Source organism: Dermacentor variabilis, unplaced genomic scaffold, assembly GCF_050947875.1.
Source record: "Dermacentor variabilis isolate Ectoservices unplaced genomic scaffold, ASM5094787v1 scaffold_21, whole genome shotgun sequence".
NCBI lineage: Eukaryota > Metazoa > Arthropoda > Arachnida > Ixodida > Ixodidae > Dermacentor > Dermacentor variabilis.
In genome coordinates this window covers 2,846,632-2,872,486 of record NW_027460379.1, presented here as the reverse complement: position 1 = coordinate 2,872,486, position 25,855 = coordinate 2,846,632, and the positions used below count along the sequence as shown (strand labels likewise).

The following is a 25,855-nucleotide window of genomic DNA, read 5'->3' as shown; positions in this document are numbered from 1 at the left end:
AAAACTAAAAGCAGCAACCGATGGAGCTGCGGTTGCTGTTCATCGAACTGACGAAGATCCTCTGCCGCCGACGAAGACAATCTCGACAACATAATAATGACACGCTGCCGTCCCGACAAAGCCAGGAAGCCAAGACTACACCGACAAAAGACGACTTGATGACGCGACATTCCAGGGGCCAAATCTTATAACGGTTCGAAATACGAACCGTTCGCTTCGCCGCTTACGTCACTAGATGTGGCACTCCTAAGCCGTTGGTGGAAGAAGGGGAGGACGCGACTAATAGATGAGAGGGTGCCACCTCTGAAGTGTATGTCATTATATGACGAGCTAATCGAGGAATTGCAGAATGTTTCTGCTGGCTAAATAAATGTAAAATATAAATTAAATATTATACGCCAAGTTCCGAAGTATAAACGTGTGTTGCCGGGCCTTTACGCAATGCAGAAATAATTTATTAATGTCATTCTTTTTCATTCTCAGCCGACAGGCGATATCGCTAGCGCAAATGAGTTGGCAGAGCGCAGCGCTATATGTCGTCTGCTACCAGGAGCTCGCACGGTGCACATAACAGGAACGCACTGCCAGCACTTACGTAGCAAGCGCGACAAAACCGCTAACTGGTTTTTAGGGACACCTTTACTAGCCGACTATATCAATTTTTCTTCTTTTTTCGCCCTTCGTCATCGGCTCGAACATGACTCGCTCGCCGCCGCGCTGCCGCTATCCCTGCGATATGCCCCACAGCACGTCACGTGATAGAACCACTGGAACTTGAAATCAAACATTACGATATATGGGCCCTGCATTGCCTGCGCGAAGTTAAATCGAAGAGTGTGGTGCTGACGGTGCGCGCTTTGCCGTGAAATTGAGGAACAAAGTGCGGCACTCCCGAACTAGAGAAAAAAGGGCAGCCAAATAAAAGATCTCCACAATATCTTCACATCCTGACTGTACAGTTTTATCAGTCGAACGAAGGAAGCACTGAACCAGCCTAGGTTGAACCCTTCTGATTGCTGAACGGCGATCTGCGAGCTATTCACGCTGGCGATAGCACTGGGAATTCGATCTCACTATGCAAATAATTCCTTGGCATTGGCTTTGAATTGGAGGTCACGGGAAAGCTGACCCAGCCCTTCTACCGGCCAACACAGTAATTGCGAGAGCAACTTTGTGGACATTGTCGGCAGCAGAGATCTAGGCCATTCCGATGAATGCTTCCCGTCCGACCAACTTTTGAGAGCTGCAGACCAGTGACGATGAACCGCAGCGCGCAATATTCCATCCTCTGCGTGAAATGACCACTGGTACGCTTGCACCCGAGTCTCCTCCATTTGATAGCGTAGCCTGCAAAAGGTCTACTTAGAAAGCTGCCAAGGGCAGTGCGACTCATTATCCATCATTTCTACGAATGCATATCGCACTTCCAGCCATGGTCGACACAGAAAGAGCAACGCCAAGCAGACGATTAAGGCAAGTACTATCCTCCGAAGCAACCAACGCAAGCGCGCTTGACGCCCGCGTGTCTCCGGGGTCGCGCGACCGGCACGCGCGGCCAGGGTCGCAAGCCAACAGCCAAGCCACAGCAACGGAACCCAAAGCAGACTACCCCTTTGCCGGTTCCTACGACCGGTTCGCTTTGAAGATGATTGACAGATGCATGACGTATTCATAAATTGCAATACCGCCCCGCTGCCTCTGACGACCTGTGACGTAACCAAAATTTTGGCCAATCAGGTGAGGCCAAACGAACGGTTCCCTCAACCGAACCGTTATAAGATTGGGCCCCAGCTTCAGTTCAACACAACGCAGCGGTGATCCGATGCCAAGACCTAACTGCGATGCCAGACAAAGAACCACCGACCTTGACGTGCTTCTCGACGGCCACACAGTCACCGCCTTAGTGGATACAAGGGCCGATTACTCCGTAATGAGTGGACACATCGCCGCCCAGTTGAAGAAAGCTAAAACTGCATGGGAAGGCCCTCAAATTCGAACCACTGAAGGACACCTCATTACGCCGACTGGAATCTCCACGGCAAGAATTACCATTCATGACCGGACTTACTCTGCCACTTTCGTTATCCTCCAAAAGTGCTCATGAGACGTCATTCTCGGCATGGACTTCCTGAACCAACACGGCGCAGTCATCGACCTGAAGCCAAAATAGATAACGCTGTCGTAAAATCAAGCGATACTGCCAGAGAGCTCTCAAAGTCACCACGCCTTGAGTGCGCTCGAAGATCAAGCGAGCATCCCGCCGCGCTCCAGCATTATTATTTCCATTGGCACTGAAACACCCGCTGATGTAGAAGGCATCATCGAGGGCGACCAACATCTACTGCTCGACCGTGAAATTTGCGTCGCAAGAGGAATCGCTCGACTCCACGGAGGGAAAGCGAAAGTTATGCTAACCAACTTCAGCCAAGAGTTCAAGCACATCAACAAGGGCACGACAATCGCGTACATCGAAGAAATTGTGGAAATCAGCAATGCCTTTGTCCTCTCGGATTCTGCCGCATCTACCCCGATGAGCATAGTCCCCGAACCAGACTTTGACATAAATCCAAGTCTTCCTATGAGTAACTTCTTTTCGACGTCATCGAGGATTCGACGAACGTCAGTTGCAAAGCATCGCATAATAACCGAAGAGTGCGCTCGACCACTCCGCGAGAGCCCTTACCAAGTTTCAACACGAGAACGTGAAGCTATTAGGCAATAAGTCGATGAAATGCTACGCAACGACATCGTCCAGCCGTCAAAAAGCCCGTGGGCATCTCCTGTAGTCCTGGTGAAGAAAAAGGACGGAACCCTACGCTTCTGTGTCGATCATCGTCGACTGAACAAGATCACGAAGAAGGATGTGTACCCCCTTCCACGGATAGACGACGCATTGGATCGGCTCTGCAACGCTAAATACTTCTCGTCGATGGACCTCAAGTCTGGCTACTGGCAAATAGAAGTCGATGAGAGAGATCGCGAAAAGGCCACCTTCATCACGCCAGACAGCCTCTACGAGTTCAAGGTCATGCCATTCGGACTATGCTCGGCGCCTGCAACGTTTCAGCGCGTCATGGACATGGTGTTAGCAGGATTGAAGTGGCAGACCTGCCTTGTTTACTTGGATGACGTCGTTGTCTTTTCCGGAAATTTCGACAATCACCTTAGGCGGCTTGCGACAGTATTAGAGGCCTTCAAGTCATCAGGGCTCACTCTGAAGCCGGAAAAGTGCCGCTGCGCTTATGATGAGCTTCTGTTCCTAGGCCACGTCATCAGCAAATCTGGAGTACGCCCCGACCCGGAGAAAACAGCTGCCATCGCAAAGTTCCCACAGCCAACCGACAAGAAGTCAGTGCGCAGATTCCTTGGCATGTGTGCCTATTATAGGCACTTTGTCAAGGACTTTTCACACATCGCGGAGCTGCTAAGAGATCTAACCAAATGTGATGTCGAGTTCAAGTGGGAAACGCCGCAGGCTGACGCATTTCAAGAACTCAAACGACGCATGCAGTCGCCATCGGTACTTGCACACTTCGACGAGGACACCGATACCGAAAATCCACACTGACGCCAGTAGCCTAGGCCTCGGTGTCGTCCTAGTCCAGAGGAAAGACGGACTTGAACGGGTTATATCTTATGCTAGCCGGTCACTGTCAAAAGCGGAAGGCAATTATTCTACGACTGAAAAGGAATGCTTCGCCATCATTTGGGCTACAGCCAAATTCCGCCCTTACCTCTATGGCAGGCCATTCAATGTTGTCAGCGACCATCAGACGTTGTGTTGGCTAGCTAACTTAAAGGACCCTTCAGGACGGCTGGCGCGGTGGAGCCTCAGACTGCAAGAATATGACGTCACCGTAATGTACAAGTCCTGAAGAAAACACTCCGACGACGACTGCTTATCACGCGCCCCCATCGATCCCCCGCCGCAAGAGGACGAGGACGACGACGCCTTCCTTGGGATAATAAGCGTGGAAGACTTCACTAAACAGCAACGAGCAGACCCGGAGCTAAAAGGCCTCGTCGAGTATTTGGAAGGGACCACCGACGTTGTCCCTAGGGTATTTAAGCGCGGGTTGTCTTCGTTCACGCTACAAAACAACCTGCTCGTGAAGAAGAACTTCTCACCAGTCCGCGCCAGCTACCTTCTTGTTGTACCGTCAGCGCTGCGTCCAGAAGTACTGCACGCCTTACACGACGATCCAACCACTGGGCACCTCAGATTCTCCCGGACACTGTCGAGGGTACAGGAAAGGTATTACTGGCGGCGTCTGACTGTCGAAGTCGCCCGTTACGTCAAGACATGCTGAGGCTGTCAGCGACGCAAGACACCACCGACAAAGCCAGCAGGATTACTACAGCCGATCGAACCTCTTCTCAGACCATTCCAGCAGATTGGGACGGATTCGTTGGGGCCGTTTCTGACGTCAACATCCGGGAATAAGTGGATCGTCATATCAACGGACTATCTCAGCCGCTTCGCTGAAACTAAAGCTCTACCAAAAGGCCGCGCAGCCAAAGTGGCGAAATTTTACGTCGAGAACATCCTTCTCCGACATGGTGCCCCAGAAGTCCTCATCACCGACAAAGGAACCGCTTTTACTGCAGAGCTCACCCAGGCCATTCTGCAATATAGCCAAACAAGCCACAGGAGGACAACTGCCTACCACCCGCTGACGAATGGTCTCACGGAGCGCCTGAACAAGACCCTCGCTGACATGCTAGCCATGTATGTCGACATCGGGCACAAGACGTGGGACGTGGTCCTGCAGCATGTAACCTTTGCTTACAGCGCAGATCACGCCGTTCAAGTTGGTTTACGGCCGGAACCCGACGATGATGCCCAAAGCCATGCTGCCGCATGTCACTGACGAAGAGAAGGTTGACGTAGCTACGTATCTCCAGCGCGCCAAAGAAGCGCGACAGCTCACCCACCTATGGATCAAGAACCAGTAGTGTACCGACAGCCGACACTACAACCTCCGACGACACTACGTCGAGTACCAGCCTGATCACCGCGTTTGGGTGTGGACCCGATATGCCGACGAGGGTTCAGTGAGAAACTATTGCAACGCTATTTCGGACCCTACAAGGTCATCCGACGTATTGGCGCACTAGACTATGAGGTCGTGCCAGACGGCATTCCGCATTCACAGCGGCGCCGCACACGATCTGAAGTGGTCCATGTGGCACGTCTTAAGCCCTTTTACGCACGCTGACGAACGTCCTTAGTTTAATGTTTCTTTGCTACGGGTGCGTTTGTTTATTACTTTCGCTTATTTGCAGCATCGGGTCGATGCTTTTTAAGAGGAGGATATTGACACATGTACACGTTTGTCTTTCTCGGGTGACCACGTTTCACCGCTTAACAAATGTTATCACGCAGTGCAGGACGTGCCTGCATGTATAGGAAGTTTCTGGAATGTTATTGATGGTTCCATCCACTGTCTGTCACTGAACCTTGTGTAACCTGATTGCATGTATGCGCGACGCGAATAGTGTAGAACTTCGTGGAAGACATGCGGGTCCCAGCGATTAGTCTGAACATTCGACGACTGATGTATAAAAGTTGACGCGCTTGACCCGCTGATCAGATTTTTTTGACGATCGCCGACTGTGTTCGCCATTGTCGCTGTTCTTTAAGTGTAGCCTGTTTTTGTGGGCAATAAAAGTTAGTTTCGTCTTTCACAGTATTGCTACTGTGTTCTTCATATGTCACTCCACCTGACATATATATATATTTCTTGCACTTTGAGAAACTTCGTGTGACCTCAAAGCCCTGTTCACTGAAGTGCCTGCGTTATATGAGAATTAACAAGGCCTCACAGTAGGAGACAGTCCAATTTAACAGCCCGAGTCCTCGCCCACCACCAAGAATTTGGCATCTCTCAGTGGTGTAATCTTCCATCATGTAATTGTCGCATATTTGGCTAGCACTAATACTGCTTCGCCTTTCTGGCGGTACTGCAGCCTCTCTCTGGCTTGTTTCCTTTCTTTGCGAGTTCCAGCATAAGTGCTCCTGCGCATGACTGCTGTTGATTCTGATTTCGAGTGAATCTGGCTTGGCCTCATTTCAGTTACTGATTTAATTATACAGCGTGCCCCAACTATCATGCACCAAGACTTAAATTTAGAGCAGTTGAGTTATTCGTAGAAAACCTAGCGCATGTTGTTTCCAGTACAGTGGAGTAGCCGCCAGTAATTCTTTTGTTCCTGAAATTTATTTGGACAATTGCAATTAATTATTTAATTTGGGAAGTACTGTCCTAATAATAAAAGTGCCAATCAGATATTTGTAGGCACCCCAAGGCACCCCCAAATGACATCTAACTGCTGTGTTTTCAGCAACGTACTAATTGCGTGCAATTTTTTCCGACTGGCAAACAAACCTCACGAAATACGAAAAATACAATGTGACTGCGCTCCCACCCGCATCATAAAGCAGCGCCCTCAAATAAGCTTATCGATGTTGGCGTTCCTCCAAGAGTGCGGTACACTCGAGGTCATGAGGCATTGTATATACAGGGTGGCCAGTTCTTCTAGAACAATCGGCCCACCATCCTTCAACAAACGTGCTGTTACCTGATCCTCCCCAGCTGCCTTCCCCTTTTGCATAGCTCCCAAAGCGTTCTTTACTTCTTCCGGCGTTACTTGTGGGATGTTAAATTCCCTCTTTCATTATCGTCGTGGGTGCCATTGGTACTGTATAAATCTCTACAGAACCCCTCAGCCTGTTGAACTACCTCATCTATATTAGTAATGATATTGCCTGCTTTGTCTCTTAACGCATACATCTGATTCTTGCCTATTTCTAGTTTCTTCTTCACTGCTTTTAGGCTTCTTCTGTTTGTGAGAGCATGTTCAATTCTATCCATATTATACTTCCTTAACCCTCTATTGCACGAATTATGAAAAAGTCATTTTAAAAATTATTTTTTCAGCTTTTATAATTAATTGAATGAACAAACACATATACAAAATGTTTCAGAGTTACAACTACTGTATTAATAAAGATACAACTTTGTGCCAAATATGGCACACCATGAAGATGGCCGAGCGCTTTTGCTGCCATGGGCGGAAAACAAAGCTTCACGGACGGCAGTCTTTTTAGCGCAATATGTGCAATGAAATGAAACTGTTGTTTGCTGCGTTCAGGCACAGGTGAATGTTGCACTTCCTCCATCTTACCGACGACTTTTTTTCTTTTTTTATTGCAATAGCGTGCCTTCTTGCATAACGAACTATTTAAACGTGTAGATACACTCCGGATTCGCGAAGGAAGTCCAGCGACTTGTTTGTGCAAGATGGCCGCTTACATCTTTGTTTCTTCTCATCAAATTCTGGCCAGTAGCCGACTTGGTCAGATTGGTCATCTTTGGGTGACATTGCGGCCACTTGTCCCTGTGCTTTTTTGACTTGAACCTGGAATTTGATCTCTTGACTAGAAGGCCTTCCTGGTTGCTTGTTGGGTAGGCAACTGTTATGTGAGGTAAGGCAGTCTGCAATTTCTGCTTTGAATTGAGCCAGCGGTAGTACTTGTTTCTTCCCAAGCTGCTCCTGTACCCTCCTGTACAATAGCCATGCTGCTACTACCAATAAGTCTAGCATATGCGTAAAAATTCGAAAGTGCCATTTCTTCGACCTGATATGTATGCGGTAAAGTCCAAGCAATGAGTCCAGCAGGTCGACCACGCCCATATGCCTGTAGTGGACCTTTACTATGCTGGGGCAATCAATTTCGCGAAACTCCTTGGCGGAGGTAAACCAGCGTTTAGTCTTTTGGACTGGATCTCTCCGAGCAAAGCTCGACAGAAATGTCATGGCGCGGCTATTGTACCACTGCACACACAATAACTCCACGTCATCTGTCGCGCTTGTGAGTGCCTCTGAAGCACCACGTCCTTTACATTTCAGTTCCTTTTCGCTTTTCAGGCGGCAGTTTGGTAGGCGATTCGCCCTCACCGTACCGATCGACAAAATTCCATCTTGTGATAGAGTGACCTGCAGCTTCGGGCTATTGAACAGATGGCAGCACGTTAACATATTTTGTCTTTCAAGTTCATACTGTGCCAAATATGGCACACACCGATTTCAGGTTCTCTGCTGTAGTTGCAGACGAAATTGAGAAAACTAATAACAGGCTTGAATTGGTGATACCAAAAAATTTGCCAAAATAATTTTCCTATGTTTCTGCGGTGTAAATATTCAGAGGAAAAAAAATAGCAATTGCTCGTGTTTGTCCCCTCCGAGTTTCACGTCACTTCCCAAAATCTATTTCACCTCTGTTTTGCGTATCTCTCAAGAGGCTGCAGCACTTGCCCATAATAAGTGCGCATAACTATGAGAATTACTCTGACAGTATCACATTCTCAACTGGAAATTTCATACACGCGAAAAAGAATGGTAACCGGTATGTGCCAAATATGGGACGCCATGCAATAGAGGGTTTGGTCAGCTGTCTTACGCTTGTAGAGAGCGTATACTTGCTGCAAAAACAGGGTCATGGGAAAAAATAGAAGCGATATAAACAGACTGGGACACAACCTATGTGTAGAGAAAAGGCAATATCGATGCATTTAAGAAAGTAAATATGGCACTTCTAAATGAGCCGAACTGGCAATAGGGACGCCTGCACAAAAACAAACAAAAATACATCAGATAAGTGTGCCCTTTTTATCTATGAATTCATAAGCACCTCTGAACACCTGCTGCTGCCTAGAGGACATTTTCGAATAGGTCTCCTTCTACAGCTACATAGCACCGAGTCCGCTTTGTCCCATTTACAGTGCCTTTCTTGATGACCAACGCTGGAATTCGATGGCAGACATCCATTATCCATGCCTTGAACTAATCTGACGTCTGTCCCGATCATGTAAGCACATTCTTTCACATAACCTCAAAGAAATTGAGTGGAGAGAGGTCAGGTGACCTGGCCGGCCAATCTACAGGCCCGTGCCTTCCAATATGTTGCGCACGAAGAGTCGCATCCAGCCAGTTTCATGCTTGGCTGGTGCTGTGTGCTGGTGCCCCATTTTGCTGATGCCACAGAAGCGGAAGACATGACAGTGGGACTTCGCTGAGAGAGAGTAAAACATCTTTGTTAATAATATCTGAATGGCGAGAGCAGTGTGGGAGGAACCCTCAGTCCAGGGTCCCTAAGATGATTCCGGCGATGTTTCGAGCCCATTGTATCACAGCTCGGAGGACCTCGGGAGGTCCGTCGCAGAGGGCATCGTCCCACAGCTCTTTGTTGCGTAGGGGGTAAAGGAGAGTTGGCAAGGGAGGAAAGAGGTTTGCAGTGCACTCAATCGTGACGTGGAAGATTGTGGGCGAGCTGCCACAGCCAGGGCAACGATCTGCATAACAGCGTGGGTAGAATTTATTGAGAGAGACAAGATTAGGAAAAGTTGCGGTTAATAACTGGCGTAATGCCACTGCTTCCTCCCGCGAGAAGGACGGTGGTGGTGCGGCGTGGGTGCGACGAATGTGTGTATAATGACGGAGTATGTCTTTATAACGGAGCAAGGGATCCCCCCACTCTGAACTAGTCGCCTCACCACGCCAAGTCGCACTGAGGGAAATTTCTCGGGCAACCGCATGTGCGCGTTCGTTACCTGGCAGCGAGGTATGACCAGGGGTCCAGAGTAAGTGGATGCGGGGAGGTGTCGTTAGTGTATTATGCGGGATCTGTTTGAGAATTTGGTGCGCCACTCTCGGGATGCCATGTCCTGATAGGAACGCCCGGCATGCCTGTTGCGAGTCCGTCAATATATACACTTCCTCAGGAACACGGATGGCGTATCGAATTGCAAGAGCAACACCGAGAATTTCTCCGTAAGCGGCATTTGTTCCACACATTGCAACAGAGTCTCTCAGGGATTCGGTGCCATCCAAAACTACCGAGGTATAGCCCTCTTGAGTGCGTGATGTGTCCGTGTATAAAGTGTGTGTTTCCGGGATGTTTGCAAGCATGCGGCCAATGTATCGTACACAGGCTCTGCGCCGCCCTTTGACATGCTCGGGGTGCATATTACGTGGCAATGGATGAATACTTAGTGCTTGGCGTATCGCTGACGACAAGATCGTTGGACGGGTTTCAGACTCAGAGGTGGGACAGAGTATCCTAGCCGTGTGAGAAGATGGCGGCCAGTAGGAGTGAGTAGAAGGCGCTGGCGATGGCTGACCCAATGTGCCTCTAGCAGCTCGCCTAGTGTGTTATGTGTCCCTAAGTTAAGGAGACGGTGTGTGGAAGTATAGTTCGGGAGGCCGTGGGCCAGCTTCGTCGCTTTGCGAATCATTGCGTCTATGCGAAGTTGTTGCGCTTGGGTCAACCGCTGAAATGGGAGATGGTATGTAAGGCGGCTGATCACGCATGCCTCCACCAAGCGCAGCAGGTCCTCTTCTCGAAGGCCCGAGCGCCTGTTGGAGACCCTCCGGATCATGGCCAGAACTTCCTCAATCTGTCTGGATAGAAGGGAAACAGTGTACTTTGACCTGCTATCCGCTTGGACGTGTAGGGCGAGGATACGAGCACGATTAACCTGTGGTATCGGTGTGCCATCCACGTGCACAGTGATAGGGGGAGTAGAGGAACGGCTCCGGGGGCGAATGATTATGAGCTCCGACTTTTCCGGAGCACATCTTAAGCTGCATTTTCTCGCGTACTCGGAAACTGTATCGACTGCTTGCTGCAGTCGGTCCTGGATGGCTCCGTCGGAACCCCGTGTCGACCAGATAGTAATGTCGTCCGCATAAATAGCGTGGGCGACATCAGGGATCTGGTCGAGTAGTCGGGGGAGCCCTGCGAGCGCGATATTGAATAAAGTAGGGGAAAGAACTGAGCCCTGGGGTGTCCCGCGTCCTACAAGGGGAATCGTACCGGATCGATGCGGTGGCTGTGCGATCTCGAAAAAATGCGCGGATATAGTTGTACATACGAATTCCACAGTGTGAATGTGCAACATTGCGAAGGATGAGGTCATGTTCAACATTATCGAATGCCCCTTTTAGGTCTAAGGCTATGAGTGCTCTCATTTGGGCAGACGACGGAGGTCCTGACTTCCTCCCGCAATTGTAAAAGCACATCTTTGGCAGACAGATGAGCCCGATATCCGAATTGAGAGTTAGAAAAGAATGATTTTTCTTCGAGGAAGGGCTGCAGACGCCACAAGAGTACATGCTCCATGAGCTTACCAATGCAGGATGTTAGGGAGATAGGTCGTAAGCTTTCAACCTTAACAGGCTTGCCCGGTTTGGGGATCAGTGTGATGTCGGCATGTTGCCATGCTTGGGGAAGCATGCCCTTGCGCCAGCAATCATTGAAGATATGGGTGAGGTGGTTAATATCCGCGTCACTGAGGTTACGAAGGGTGGCGAATCGGATGTGGTCAGCTCCCGGTGCCGTGTTGCGGCGTAGGTCTTGTAGGACCACCCACACCTCGTCAGATGTGATGTCCGCATCTAGCAATTCGTTCGCCTCGCCTACATAAGGATAGTCAGGGTACTGCGACGGCGGGCCTGTGGGTATGAAATGCTTCTCTAGCTCTCTGAGGAGTGTCGAGACATCGTCCCTGTATGCGTGCATCAGGATGTGCAGCTGTTGAAATGTTTTTCCCTTTGTTGTGGTGGGATCTGTGAGTGAGCGAAGAATCGACCACGTTTTTGCTGTGCTCAATGTGCCTGAGAGACGATCGCAAAATCCTCGCCAGTTATTTCTCGTAAGGATCTCTGCATACTCCTGAGATTCCCGTGTAATTTGATCTATACGTTTCCTAAGTTTACGGTTGAGGCTTTGTTTCCATCGTCGTGTCAACCCTCTGCGGGCGTTCCAAAGATGAAGTAAATGCGGGTCTATGTCTGGTGCTGAGAACCACCATTCCTTCAAGGATTTCGTCGACCTAATGCTGTCCAGTCAGTGTGTGATCGACCATAGCACCCGCATAAATTTAGAGAAAGATGTGGTGACTGGGACAAAACAAAACGCACCTTTAAACATTTGCACTGACGTTGTCAATTCGCTTTTGGGGTGATATGTCTTGTGGCAAGAAAAAAAAAAAGAACCATCTGTGCACTTTATCCATGCTAAGACAACAGCTATCGCAACGTCTTTCCAACTAACACCAAACACGATGTGTTACTTCGGACGAGACGCAGCAGATAAGCTTAGCTGCTAACCTGGCGAGAAAAAAAATCGGGAGACTTATTATTCGCGCCAATGGAGGGGGGGGGTTCGTTCAAACCTGCAGGCACTGTTCGATGAGTCCTTTTGCAGGACTTTGCAGCAGCAGACTTTGCTCACTTCAAAAATTCGTCAGGGTAGCTTGGGTCAAAACATGGTCTAGACTGACGGCTCTTCACTAGCAGCAGGTGTTGGAGGGGAACTCAGTCCTAGTTTTTCGCGCCGTGCTAAAAATCCTCTCAGACTCTGCATTGCTATGTGGTATCACGAGTAAACCCAGCATCACCTTAGCAACTCGGTGAAACACGTTTTCCATCAGTGTTTTTCATTTTTCCAACCATAGACCACTGCACGTCCCACCTTTCTTCATTCAGAATGTCCTCTGGAAGACCGTGCGCCTGTAGTGTGGCAAACTCAGCTTCGAGAGCATCTAAAGCGTCTTCAGCATATTCAGTGGAATCTCGAGGCAGCAGCTGAGGAAAACTCTGAATAAAGAAACAAAGACTTGAGAGCGATGCCTGCAAAATAAATTTCAGGATGGCCACCTCCGCATTCTTCAGAGTTGCGTTTCAGAATTGTGTCCACATCCATAGCGCTTCGTTTCATCCCATTTCAGGAGTATTTTCCATAGAAGAGGCCCAATGTAGTCGCTGACACTAAGGGGTAGGTTGTGTTCCGACGAGGAATCCCGTAAACAGGCACTCCACACGTATAACACAGTCGTCGTACTTGTTCCAGAGAAAGTTCACTATGTTGCCTTGCTGCTCAGTAGTGTCAACATAGCTTTGATGCTTCGCCGTGCAAACACGCAGTTTCAAGTCGCCTTTGACACCGCGAGACATGCTGACGCCGCATCCACACGTTGTACAATATGCAAAATGTTTTCCTTTTCTTGATGTCAAAAAGCACGGAAATTCAGACGTACAAGATCGCAAGAACTTCTGCAAATACCTTTTCCTGGGCTTTGATAGCGCCATGGCATAAAGCACACGAGGATTCTAACTTTACACAGTGCACTGCACATAGACAGCCTAGCCAACACTAATCACACACAAGCAGCAGCAACAAGATGCACCATGGAGGAAGGCATGCATGAAATGCAAGAGCTACATTGGCTCTGGCTTTGGTCGGCTTACTAGGCACCGTAGTCAGCTGCTTAGTCGATGATACCAATGGTGCTAGTGCAGCCGTTGTTGGTGATGCTGATGATTACGATGTGGCTGTATATTCCGCGGTGCCGGTTTCGCAAAAACCATTATTGCACGAACGGAGACCACTTTTCGGGAGATATAAGACAGTGATCATACAAACGGTAAGTTCAGTAAAAAATCAGGAGTCTCCCGGGCGATCGGGAGGGTTGGCAGGTATGGATAAGGCACTAGCTCGATCACGATGTTTTACAGCGAAGCTGTATATGGCTAGCCAATTCGTCCCTCCATCCGTCTGTTGCCTGTACACCGAAAACTCCTCCGGCACAACTCCATGCGAATGCACGAAAAAGAATGTGAAAAAGAGGCACCCAATTGGCTGCGCATGTAGTGACGTCATTGCTCTCTGTCGCAGCCGAGCAGACATGCAGCAGTTTCTCTCCGGCTACATAAATTGGCTGGCCACATGCCATACGTATTCCTGAGCAGGCAGCTTTCGATCAGCAATGCCACGAGTAGAACCGGGAACGAGCTCGTCTATGCCATCCCAATGCTGTAGCCCAGGCTCAAGAACAGGCTCGTGCAGGCGAGCGCAAGCAGCAACTGCGTACTTTTGTGATCGGCCGTTCACCCCGTGGTCACAGCTCGCACGATTATGGGGACTGGGCCGATGGCCTAGTCAAAATGGTTCTCGACACGGATGAATTATGACCAGTGCGGGAATACCTCGTTCATGAGAGGTTTCATCAATTAGCAATGATACGGTTGTCACTTGTCAGCAGCACAAACTGGTATGTCCAAGCCAGAGATGCACTGAGTGCGATGATCTGGCCATCTCCTCTCAGGGTACAATCGGCATCGGCGAAAAGGGGCAACCTATCTCCGGATTGGTGGCACCTGAGGTCAGCGGCCTCCTGACACCGGATTGGTGGGACCTGATGTCATCGGCTCCCTGCCACCGGATTGGGGGAAGCGACTAAACAATGATCACGCAAGGAATAAAAGGAGCTATGGACGGTGGGAGTGATCGGCAACCTACCTGTATGTCATCCACGTAGATGGAATAAAAGATAGATGGGGGTAATGTTTTACGAAGCGTGTTCATTTAAACTACAAAGAGCGTGCAGCTAAGTACGCCTCCCTGGGGTACCCCAGTTTCCTGTATGAATGCACGCGACAGAGCATTACCTATTTTCACCAGGAATGTACGGTTGTGCAGGTAGCTTTCTATAATGTTTAACATAGCGCTGCAGATGCCCAGCGTCGATAGGTCATGCAGGATACCGTAGCGCCAAGTTGTATCGTACGCCTTTTCCATGTCGGAGAAACACGGATAAGAAGGACTGTTTATGCACGAAGGCACGAAGGCGAAAGCAGAGGGTGCTAAGAATCCCTGGCTCCGGACAGGCCACCATTGGAATTTGAACCTGGCAACGTTCAACGCTAGAACGTTATCTAGTGAGGCGAGTCTAGCAGTGCTATTGGAGGAATTAGAGGGCAGTAAATGGAATATAATAGGGCTCAGTGAAGTTAGGAGGCCAAAAGAGGCATATAGTGCTAAAAAGCGGGCACGTCCTGTGCTAACGGGGCTTAGCGGAGAGACGGGAACTAGGAGTCGGATTCCTCATTAATAAGAATATAGCTGGTAACATACAGGAATTCTATAGCATAAACGAGAGGGTGGCAGGTCTTGTTTTGAAACTTAATAAGAGGTACAAAATGAAGATTGTACAGGTCTACGCCCCTACATCCAGGCATGATGACCAGGAAGTCGAAAGCTTCTATGAAGATGTGGAATCGGCGATGGGTAGAGTGAAAACAAAATACACTATACTAATGGGCGACTTTAATGCCAAGGTAGGCAAGAAGCAGGCTGGAGACAAGGCAGTGGGGGAATATGGCATAGGCACTAGGAATAGCAGGGGAGAGTTATTAGTAGAGTTTGCAGAACAGAATAATATGCGGATAATGAATACCTTCTTCCGCAAACGGGATAGCCGAAAGTGGACTTGGAGGAGCCCGAACGGCGAGACTAGAAATGAAATAGACCTCATACTCTGCGCTAACCCTGGCATCATACAAGATGTGGACGTGCTCTGCAAGGTGCGCTGCAGTGACCATAGGATGGTCAGAACTCGAATTAGCCTAGACCTGAGGAAGGAACAGAAGAAACTGGTACATAAGAAGTCGATTAATGAGTTAGCGGTAAGAGGGAAAATAGAGGAATTCCAGATCAAGCTACAGAACAGGTATTCGGCTTTAACTCAGGAAGAGGACCTTAGTGTTGAAGCAATGAATGACAATCTTGTGGGCATCATTAAGGAGTGTGCAATGGAAGTCGGTGATAACTCCGTCAGGCAGGATACCAGTAAACTATCGCAGGACACGAAAGATCTGATCAAGAAACGCCAATGTATGAAAGCCTCTAACACTACAGCTAGAATAGAACTGGCAGAACTTTCGAAGTTAATCAACAAGCGTAAGACAGCTGACATAAGGAAGTATATTATGGACAGAATTGAACATGCTCTCAGGAATGGAGGAAGCCTAAAAGCAGTGAAGAAGAAACTAGGAATTGGCAAGAATCAGATGTATGCGTTAAGAGACAAAGCCGGCAATATCATTACTAATATGGATAAGATAGTTCAAGTGGCTGAGGAGTTCTATAGAGATTTATACAGTACCAGTGGCACCCACGATGGTAATGGATGAGAGAATAGTCTAGAGGAATTCGAAATCCCACAAGGAACACCGGAAGAAGTAAAGAAAGCCTCGGGAGCTATGCAAAGGGGGAAGGCAGCTGGGGAGGATCAGGTAACAGCAGATTTGTTGAAGGATGGTGGGTAGATTGTTCTAGAAAAACTCGCCGCTCTGTATACGCAATGCCTCATGACCTCGAGCATACCAGAATCTTGTAAGAACACTAACATAATTCTAATCCATAAGAAAGGGGACGCCAAAGATTTGAAAGATTATAGACCAATCAGCTTACTGTCAGTTGCCTACAAACTATTTACTAAGGTAATCGAAAATAGAATCAGGAACACCTTCGACTTCCGTTAACCAAAGGATCAGGCAGGATTCCGTAAAGGCTACTCAACAATAGACCATATTCACACTATCAATCAGGTGATAGAGAAATGTGCGGAATATAACCAACCCTTATATAGAGCTTTCATTGATTACGAGAAAGCGTTTGATTCAGTCGAAACCTCAGCAGTCATGCAGGCACTATAGAATCAGGGTGTAGACGAGCCATATGTAAAAAATACTGAAAGATATCTATAGCGGCTCCACAGCCACCATAGTCCTCCATAAAGAAAACAAAATCCCAATAAAGAAACGCGTCAGGCAAGGAGATACGATCTCTCCAATGCTATTCACAGCGCGTTTACAGGAGGTATTGAGAGACCTGGATTGGGAAGAATTGGGGATAAGAGTTAATGGTGAATACCTTAGTAACTTGCGATTCGCTGATGATATTGCCTTGCTTAGTAACTCAGGGGACCAATTGCAATGAATTCTCACTGACCTGGAGAGGCAAAGCAGAAGGGTGGGTCTAAAAATTAATCTGCAGAAAACTAAAGTAATGTTTAACAGTCTCGGAAAGAGAACGGCAGTTTACGATAGGTAGCGAGGCACTGGAAGTGGTAAGGGAATACATCTACTTAGGGCAGGTAGTGACGGCGGATCTAGATCATGAGACGGAAATAATCAGAAGAATAAAAATGGGCTGTGCGTTTGGCAGGCATTCTCAGATCATGAACAGCAGGTTGCCATTATCCCTCAAGAGAAAAGTTGATAACCAGCTGTGTCTTACCATTGCAACAAGCAATGGAAAGAAGAATGATGGGTGTAACGTTAAGGGATAAGAAAACAGCAGATTGAGTGAGGGAACAAACGCGAGTTAATGACATCTTAGTTGAAATCAAGAAAAAGAAATGGGCATGGGCAGGACATGTAATGAGCAGGGAAGATTACCGATGGTCATTAAGGGTTACGGACTCGATTCCGAGAGAAGGGAAGCGTAGCAGGGGGCGGCAGAAAGTTAGGTGGGAGATTGAGATTAAGAAGTTTGCAGGGACAACATGGTCACACAATTAGCACGTGACCGGGGTAGCTGGAGAAGTATGGGAGAGGCCTTTGCCATGCAGTGGGCATAACCAGGCTGATGATAATGATGATGATTATGACGAAATAGCCCAAAATGTTTGAAAATATGTTGACATCCACAGCATCACACCGGCAGACCAGCACTGGAGTTTCAGTGCAAACGTTCAAAGAATTGAAGTTTGCACTTTATTTTCCTCTAGTAATGAGCCTCTTACCGTCAAATTAAATAAAATAGATTTTTCAAGGAATACTTTATCAGTCTTAACTGATTTAGTGATTCTATTTAGTATCCCTTAAAGCAGGAACCGCAAGGAACATTCATATGATGTCTCTGCAGCGTAGCATTTACCAGCATACAGACATCTATATGATGCTGCACAGTGACCCGGCTTATATCATGGCACATCACATGAACACATTTTGCCAGGAATAACAGGGACAACAGGAATGCTGCAGATGAAAAAGTCTTTTGGGTAGCTACAAATTTCATGCACACAACACCAACACTGCACTTGTTGAAAACCACAGATAAAATCTAAACCGAAAGCCACACTCAGGTAAGTCTAAAGCGCACGTCAGTGCAGATAGCAGTTTCAGTGTTGCCTACCCCAGCTGATCCTGCTGTGAGATGCACACACACACATGTAACCACAGCGTGACTTGGCAAGCAGTACCCTTTTTCTTTAACCCAGCAGCCATGCAAATACTAAACCTACCCAAGGCACTTTATTTTAGGTGGGTTACTGTCGAAGCAGTTTTTGCAGGAAACAGAACATTTTGATACACAACATAAAAATCAGGGAAGCACAGGAATACACAAAAGATAATGTCAAGCACTTGGAGCATGAAGCAGTTTAAAAGCTGCTTCATGCTACAATAGACGAGTCCTTGTGTGTTGTAATGTTAAATATCAGCCTACAGTTTAGTTTTCCCAAATAATCTATAAGGATTGCAAAAGCCCCAGATTCAGTGCCAACAAGGAAACATGAATATGAACTAAATGATTGGGCAACATCGGATGCATCAAAGCACCTCTATGGCACCTAAAAGAGGACAGGTGCTGGTCCCACCACATTGGTGCTATCATTGGTCCTATAAACTACACAGTTGCTCCAAACGATAACCAACATCAGATATTAACAGCACTAGGAGCAGAGCACATTTTCAGTTTTTCCCATATACCTGATTTGGCCCAAGGCTCTTGTACTTGATGCGCAGGCCTTCATAGTTGAGCCAGATGACATCCACGTGGCGGTTTGTCTTGTTCACAAAACGCACGTACGATGGACACAACGATGGGCCCGAGACCAGGCAGCGCACCTGACCTCGATCGTCACCCATCTGCAGAGTCAGGAGGCACCAGTCATGACCATTAGGCACGGCTGATGAGGAGTTGCCAGTGCTTTTATAAACTTCCCAAGCTCTTTCTGAGTAGTTCCGTGCAGCAGGGCCCACACTGCGAGATCTGCAAATGCAGATGCTTGTGCGGGCATCAAGGTATGGATGGATACCTTTAGATGCGCTTTCCCTCGCAATTGGTTAAGGTGCCTGTAGATTCCACGGTGCTGCACAGAACTACCGAAAGTACAAGCTATGAGGGAACTCACAGTGAACAAGGGCACCCTATTTATTTATTTTACTTTATTTTCACAATACTGCGGACATGTGTCCAAGCAGGAGGGGGCTACGTGAGCAGATACTAAAATAAGCAAACATACAAATATATACAAGGGTTACAGTCAACAAGATTCGTCAAGTGGGTGGCTGTAACCAGCGGGAATTTCCAGGTAGGGCATTCCAATCATTGATTGTTTTCGGAAAAAATGATACAGCTACACTAAAACTTCACATTATTCAAAGCACTACAAGCATAGTGTGAAAGATGTTCGCTAAGCTCCCACTTGAGCCAAGTTTTTTTTCTCCACTTCATTTCCCTTTTCATTATTAGTTTTGCATTTGAATTAAACATTAAATTTCCCCATGCTTTTTCTGGCTTCATTGTCGGTTTACTTCATATGGTTGTAACCAACAAAAAAGTTTAACCCCTCAGATCACCTTTTCCTTTTCCCTTTAGACCTTAACCAGAGCCAAAAAAGAAAGTTTGTTAACTGAAATTTGCATAATTATCGCATTTTATTAAAGTGCAGCATGTGCAGCATATTCAAATGAAATCTGAAATAGTTACCGACCACTTCATTACGAATTCAGGGGCATATCATGGCCTACACAACCACGTAAAGAACAAAACAAAAGAAGCTTATCTTGTTCTCAATATGTGCTTTCATCAAAATGTTTGTCGCAAATTAACTGCATATTTCCGGGCCTTGTGCATCACCTTTCCTGGCACAACAGCTTGCAAAACAGATCTAAGTCTGCTTTTCCTTCCAGCAGTTACCGCCTGAGGGGTTAATATTTGTTCAGCTTTACCGCACATATCACAGCGAGACAGCTGAATGTTGTGACAAGGAATCAAACTCACAACCTAGTGCTCGGCAGCAAAGCACCTTTGAAATAGAACTGCTGCACTGAGACTGCATGTTTCAGACACAAAAATTTTCAAGACTCTTATTCCAGTACATAACCTTCAGCAATCTTACTGTCAGTGTTCATGGTGATCTACCAGCAGACATCTTTGAAAGCATCAGGTGTGTGGCAGTACTAATACTGGAAGTGCTGGGCTAGCATTTCCATTAAAAGATCAAGAATTACACATGTTTTCGTGTACTTGTCACTTCTCTGTACAACTAAGGCACTCCCACATGTTCTCACATGATGGAGAAAATTTGTTAGCTCATTGCAGCTCAAAGCAGTCTTTTTTTCTTATTTCCCATGATGGCAATTCCTGGAATGCAAAAAGGCAATTTTGCTGTTAACGTGGCTAAAAACTGACACGCCAACATTGGTATACGCTCCTGACAGTGCAGTTTCCCGGCGACGGCCGCGCCACCTGTAGTGTCGAAAGTGCAACTCTGGTACTGATCAAACTTCAGTCGACGGCGTAGTGGCGCGCGTGTTGTTGTGATGACCGCATGTGATTCGAAACTTCTGAACCACGTGCGCCACCGTCCTGCAGGTAAACGTTCTCATACCGCTTTTTTACGATGGCAAATGTGCAAGACATCGAAAACGGCCCAGGAAGAAAAGCGTGGGGACGGCGGTACTGCTGCGTCAAAGGCTGCAACGGCCATGCAGGGCTGCCTGCTCTCCGACTCTCAGATTTCCTGGTCGGCCGTGGTTTTGTGCTCTAGCTTCCTTCCTGGAGGATCGCACCATAAAGTATTGTAGTCAGTAGACTGAAGTTTGTGGTCAAGAAAGAGTCTTGCCGGGCAGCCGGCTTACATATTTTTGCAAATTCTCCATATCTTTTAGAGCTATTTATTTCGCTGTATACGAGGCGTACTGCGTGGTGGCTGCAGGTGTTCTGGCTTGCATGAGTCGCTCAGCACTTCACGCTGTGTGGCTCTGCTTGGGTTCAGGTTGCCGGATACGGTCACCAGAGTCTTGGCGGGCGGCGCGGCCCAAGCTTGGTCGTGCTGGTGCCTCGGCAGTTGTAAACAAAGTACTGGGGTTGCTTGTCAGAACATAGCAGTCTAATAAAGTTTTTTTGAAAGTTGTTTAAATGAACCTTTTAGCAATTCGAAAAGATATGGCGCCTATCATCCCTGGCCATTGAGGCTTTGCAAGTGTGTCAAAACAACACCACGGAAGGACACGTTTTGTCTACGGCAGTGTCTACGGTAACTGAAATGGTTGGATAAGAACACCTACGGTTTCGTTTGTTGCAATTGCTACGAACGGGTGGATGTCTGATTTTCCCTCTATTAATTGTTGGTTTCCGCACAACTATTACGTCAAACTCTTGCCTTTGCTTCGTGTTGTCAACAAATTCGACTTCGCCCTGCCATCTGCTAGCCACCTGGTTAGCTCAGATGGTAGAGCTGCTGCCCCAGAAAGGCGGTGGTCCCGGGTTCGAGTCCCAGACCAGGACGAATTTTTCTTCAACTTCGAGGCTTTTCTTTCGAGGAACCCGTTTGGGTTTCCTTTGTAGCAATTGCTACGAACAGGTGGATGTCTGATTTTTCCTTCTTTACCTATGCCTAACGCTTAATAAGCTCAGCCAAGCCTGCACACTCAATTGAGCTGCTTGATCAAAGCACAATATGATACTTGAGTGTACTCAGGCTAGAGATACGCTGCAGTTGCATTTGCCTTGGTGGAAGTGACACTTCTCATGATTCAGTTCTCATGTTATGACTAATAAAAAAATCGGAACCCTCGGTTAACCCCCGTTCTACTCGTTTACTTCGCCAGCACAGTCACACCGGCGGTTTCTTTCACGCTGTGAACGTGCGCGGCAGCGTAGAGCTTTTCCCCTTTGCGACGAATGGCAGGGCGTATCAGACAGTCGAAAGTTAAGACTGATCTGAAACCACACAGCAAAACTTACGCCATCTGTTCGTTTCCAAACAAGTATGAACAAGCGATCACGTTGGCAGATCCGCGTGGGCAGCGTGAGTAGTGTGGTCCGTCAGTGTCAGTTTTGACGGAAAGTGCCGCAAGAGGCGCTAACGATCACTGCTCGGACGCGCCACCTGGGCAGTGTCAGGAGCGTATACAATGACCAACTGGAACAGCACGACTCCTGAAAGAGCACCGCAACTGTTACGCAGTACTTAACCCCATGTTCTAGAAGATGCAACGAACTTGCAATCGCAGCTATTCCAATATAAAAAGTCTTAAGTTAGAAGTGTTTCTTGCAAGAAAAGTTATTCAAGAAGGCTACATGTGCTATTTCGCACACAGTGAGGCAGCCTCTTCATCTGGGTTTCCTGATACATCAAACCAATCGTCACCACCTAATGAAGCAAAACGAAGGATGTTCGATGAGGAATGCGCTCGTGCTGAGCGCATTTCTCCCCGCAACGCACTTTGACGCATGATGCATAACAAAAACAATAAACGCTGCTGCATGCGGCCTGTTTGATTCCACGCAATGCGGCCGTCACAAAGTTTCGACCTCTTTGACAGCGCAGAGGCTACGCTCTTTGAGCCTAGTCAAAGGGTCAAAAGTGGCATCGAGGAATAAGTTACCCTCACCCTGCGTCATAGAATAAAGAACCAAATTGTCTGCGTTAGCAATCTGTTTACGATACTCACGGCACCCAAAGATAATCGGCTCTTGCAGCACTCGCCGCACGCAACGACAGCGCACCTAGACTACCTAGTCACCCGGGCTATTTCAGCTCCATCGTGAAATCCCCAGTCGCACTTGTCAGTTGGCAGTGACCATAACAATGTGCCCTGCGCATACAGCAGAAATATCAAAACCGAGATTAAAACACCCTACCGTGGCACAAGTTGAACGCAATACCGACTGCAGCACCTCTGGCGGCGCTAACAATGTCGCGTGCGATGCTTTTCTTTTTCGGACTAATTTCCTCGGTGATTCCAATTTTGTAGATACTGAATACTAGGCTGAAATCCACGCATCAAATCATACAGTCTTGTGCGGATGGATGTATTCCCCGTAAATATGGCCAATCAAAAAATCGTAGCGACTAGGCGCGAAATTCAATTACGAGGAAGGACTGCCTACAGGATCAGCCTACAGCATGCTTAGTGCACTGAACCATTTGGTTCCAAACGAAGTGAGCAAATGTCGCTTGTAGCTTTGCTCATGCATAGTTCATCATTTATTATCATCATCATTTATATTGTCCCTTAAAGAGCCCTTTTCGGGCATTACATAAGGTGGGGGGGGGGGGGGGGGAAGCATCAATAAACAGTATGGTCATAATTAAACAATGGCTAACTTATGTTACACGGTAACTAAAACTTGGTATACATGCTAGTAGACGACGGGCAAGAAAAATCAAAAACAAAACAAAGGTGCGAACCGGAAGTGGAAATGGCAACACAATTGGCAGTATAACAGAGCAGTAAAAAACTTAGACGTTACAGTAACAGCGTAATAGTGGTAGGTTAAGGGTTTTAAAAACATGACAACAGGTGCCTAAATATATCTGGATCACTTTCATTTACTATACTGTTGGGTAGCGCATTCCACAATATAATAACACTAGGTAAGAAAGAGTTGTTGAAGGCATGCATATTAGAAGAACCATGAATACGTTGTAGACGGATTGTTAAAGAGACGCTTAGAAGAGCGGCTGGCCGAAAGTAGAAGAGTGTTTCTGAGATGTGGGAAATTATAATAGAGCTTGTAGAAAAAGGAAAGTTGTGAAATCTTCCTACGAAGTGTTCGACTAGGGATGCTGAGGGATGATTTAATGCCGCGTATACTTGCATGCCAGTCATAGTTTGAAGCGATAAAACGTGCTGCGCGATTCTACACTGCTTCGAGCGAGTTAATAAGGTAAGTCTGGTGAGAGTTCCAAATTGCTGAGGCATACTCAAGTTTAGACCGAGTGAACGTCTCATTGTCGAGCTTGCGTACGGGAACAGGAGACAGAAAAAGCGATCGATCTTTTGAGTAAGCCAAGTGATTTAGAACAGTCGTTTATAAGTTGAATTATGTGGGCAGACCACGTAAGCTGATTAGTGATAGTAACGCCTAGATAACGGTAAGAGTCAACTTGAGTGAAAGCTGTGGAATCAAGAGAGTACTTGTGGTTAATGATTTCCCGCTTAGTTACACACATGTATTTGCACTTGGAAACGTTGAGGGACATGAGGCAAAGAGAGCACCAATTTGCTATTTTGCTTAGGTCTTCCTGGAGTATTAGTTGGTCATTATGGGAGGATATGCGCCGATACAGGACGCAGTCATTAGCGAATAACCGCATTGATGAAACAATGCTAGCTGTTAGGGTGGTCATTTATAAAATTGAGAAACAAACAGCACAGAGCCCTGTGGTACACCTGACAAGACTGGACTACTTGACGACTTGAGGTTATCGATGACGGTGTGTTGTGAGAGGTTTGTGAGAAAATATTCAATCCAGGACAATACACGTTGGTAATACGAGTCTTCTCAACAGACATACACAGGCCACAGAAATTATTCAGAAATGTGTGTCCCTGAACTCTTTAAAAAAGAATGTTGAAGCTTACCTCCTTCCCTGTCCTAACAATCAATAGGTTGTGTATACAGAATTTTTGATGATCCTAGGGTTCCTTATTTCTATTAATTTTCCGTTAATATAGTAAAAGCTTGCACCTTGTTCGGTTTTTTACTTTGTATAAAACTGTGTTGTGTATGTGACGGTAGTGTATTATGTTCTTTCTGTTGCTACATGCTCTGAGTGTGTGTATTCGGGTGCTTGGGTCCTGTCAGGCAGAACACATGTGCCTTTTGCCCTTGATTCCGAGACCTTGTTGTCTGAAATAAAGATTATTATTAAGTGGGTCAAGATTGAGGCAAGCAAGTTTTTCGGTAAGACGTAGGTGGGCGACACGATCAAATGCCTTTGCAAAGTCAAGATAGATAACATCGGTTTGAAAACGGGAGTCAAGGTGGCGGTGAAGGTTTGTGGTGAATTCGAACAGTTGTGTTTCACACGAGTGGCCTCGTCTAAATCCATGTTGATTGGGAAAGAAAAAAAGTTGTTGTCTAAATGAGATGCATTGCTGGAGTACAATATATGCTCTAGAATTTTACAGGGTATGCAGGTTAAGGAAGTAGGGCGGTAATTACATGGACTCCAACGACTACCGGATTTGGACATAGGTACAAAACTGCTAATTTTCCAATCATTCGGAATAGTGGAAGAGGCAAAAGATTGGGTGAAAATCAATTTCAAGAAGCGGCTAGATGGCGATTTGGGGCCCTTTGGCCGTTATGCCGTCGGGACCCGGCATACTGGAAAGTTTGAGGTCATCAATTAAATTGGAGATTCCTTGAGTTATTATGTAATAACAGCCGAAATTTCTGAATAGTGCGTAGATGGCAACGTAGGAATATATCAGTAGAAGGTTCATTAGCGAAAACCGAGCAAAAATAAGAGTTCATGACATCGGGACGCTGATTCACTTCAACCACTTACACCGTGACTTCAACAGGAGACCCGTCCGAGCTGCAGAAGAACTTTAGCCTAGTTGGTGTTTACTGCATATCATATTGACCGCAAATAAAGACGGGGACAGCGGGAGAGAACAACTGCCCATGTTGTTTATGCGTTCTCTCCCGCTGTCCCCGTCCTTATTTTCGGTCAATATGACATCCATCCGAGTTGATCAACGCGATACTATGACATGAAGTACATTTAAGTGATAAGTTCCAGAATTTGCGAGGGTTGTCACACAGAATGCTCAGCAGGTCCTGGTGGAAATAACTGCGTTTAGATTGCCTCAGCAAACTTGTGTATTCCCGCAATACCGTATTTTCCCCATTTTTGCGGATTGTTGCGTCATTTGAGTTCACGGAAAATGCGCTTTTTTTTTCTTAGATAGTTTT

General features: G+C 47.0%; 1 protein-coding gene across 1 annotated transcript in view; it reads right to left on the bottom strand.

Annotated features, from left to right (window-relative positions):
- Vhl (von Hippel-Lindau protein) overlaps positions 1 to 22,780 on the bottom strand; it is a 158,670-nt gene extending 135,890 nt beyond the window's left edge. The window contains exons 1-2 of the mRNA XM_075678454.1: positions 22,597 to 22,780; positions 18,622 to 18,780 (exon numbers count right to left, since the gene is read on the bottom strand). Of these exons, the coding sequence (XP_075534569.1) occupies positions 18,622 to 18,780 (159 nt within the window). The 5' untranslated portion in view covers positions 22,597 to 22,780. The remainder of the gene's footprint in view (positions 1 to 18,621; positions 18,781 to 22,596) is intronic.
- Between the last annotated feature and the right edge of the window lie 3,075 nt (positions 22,781 to 25,855).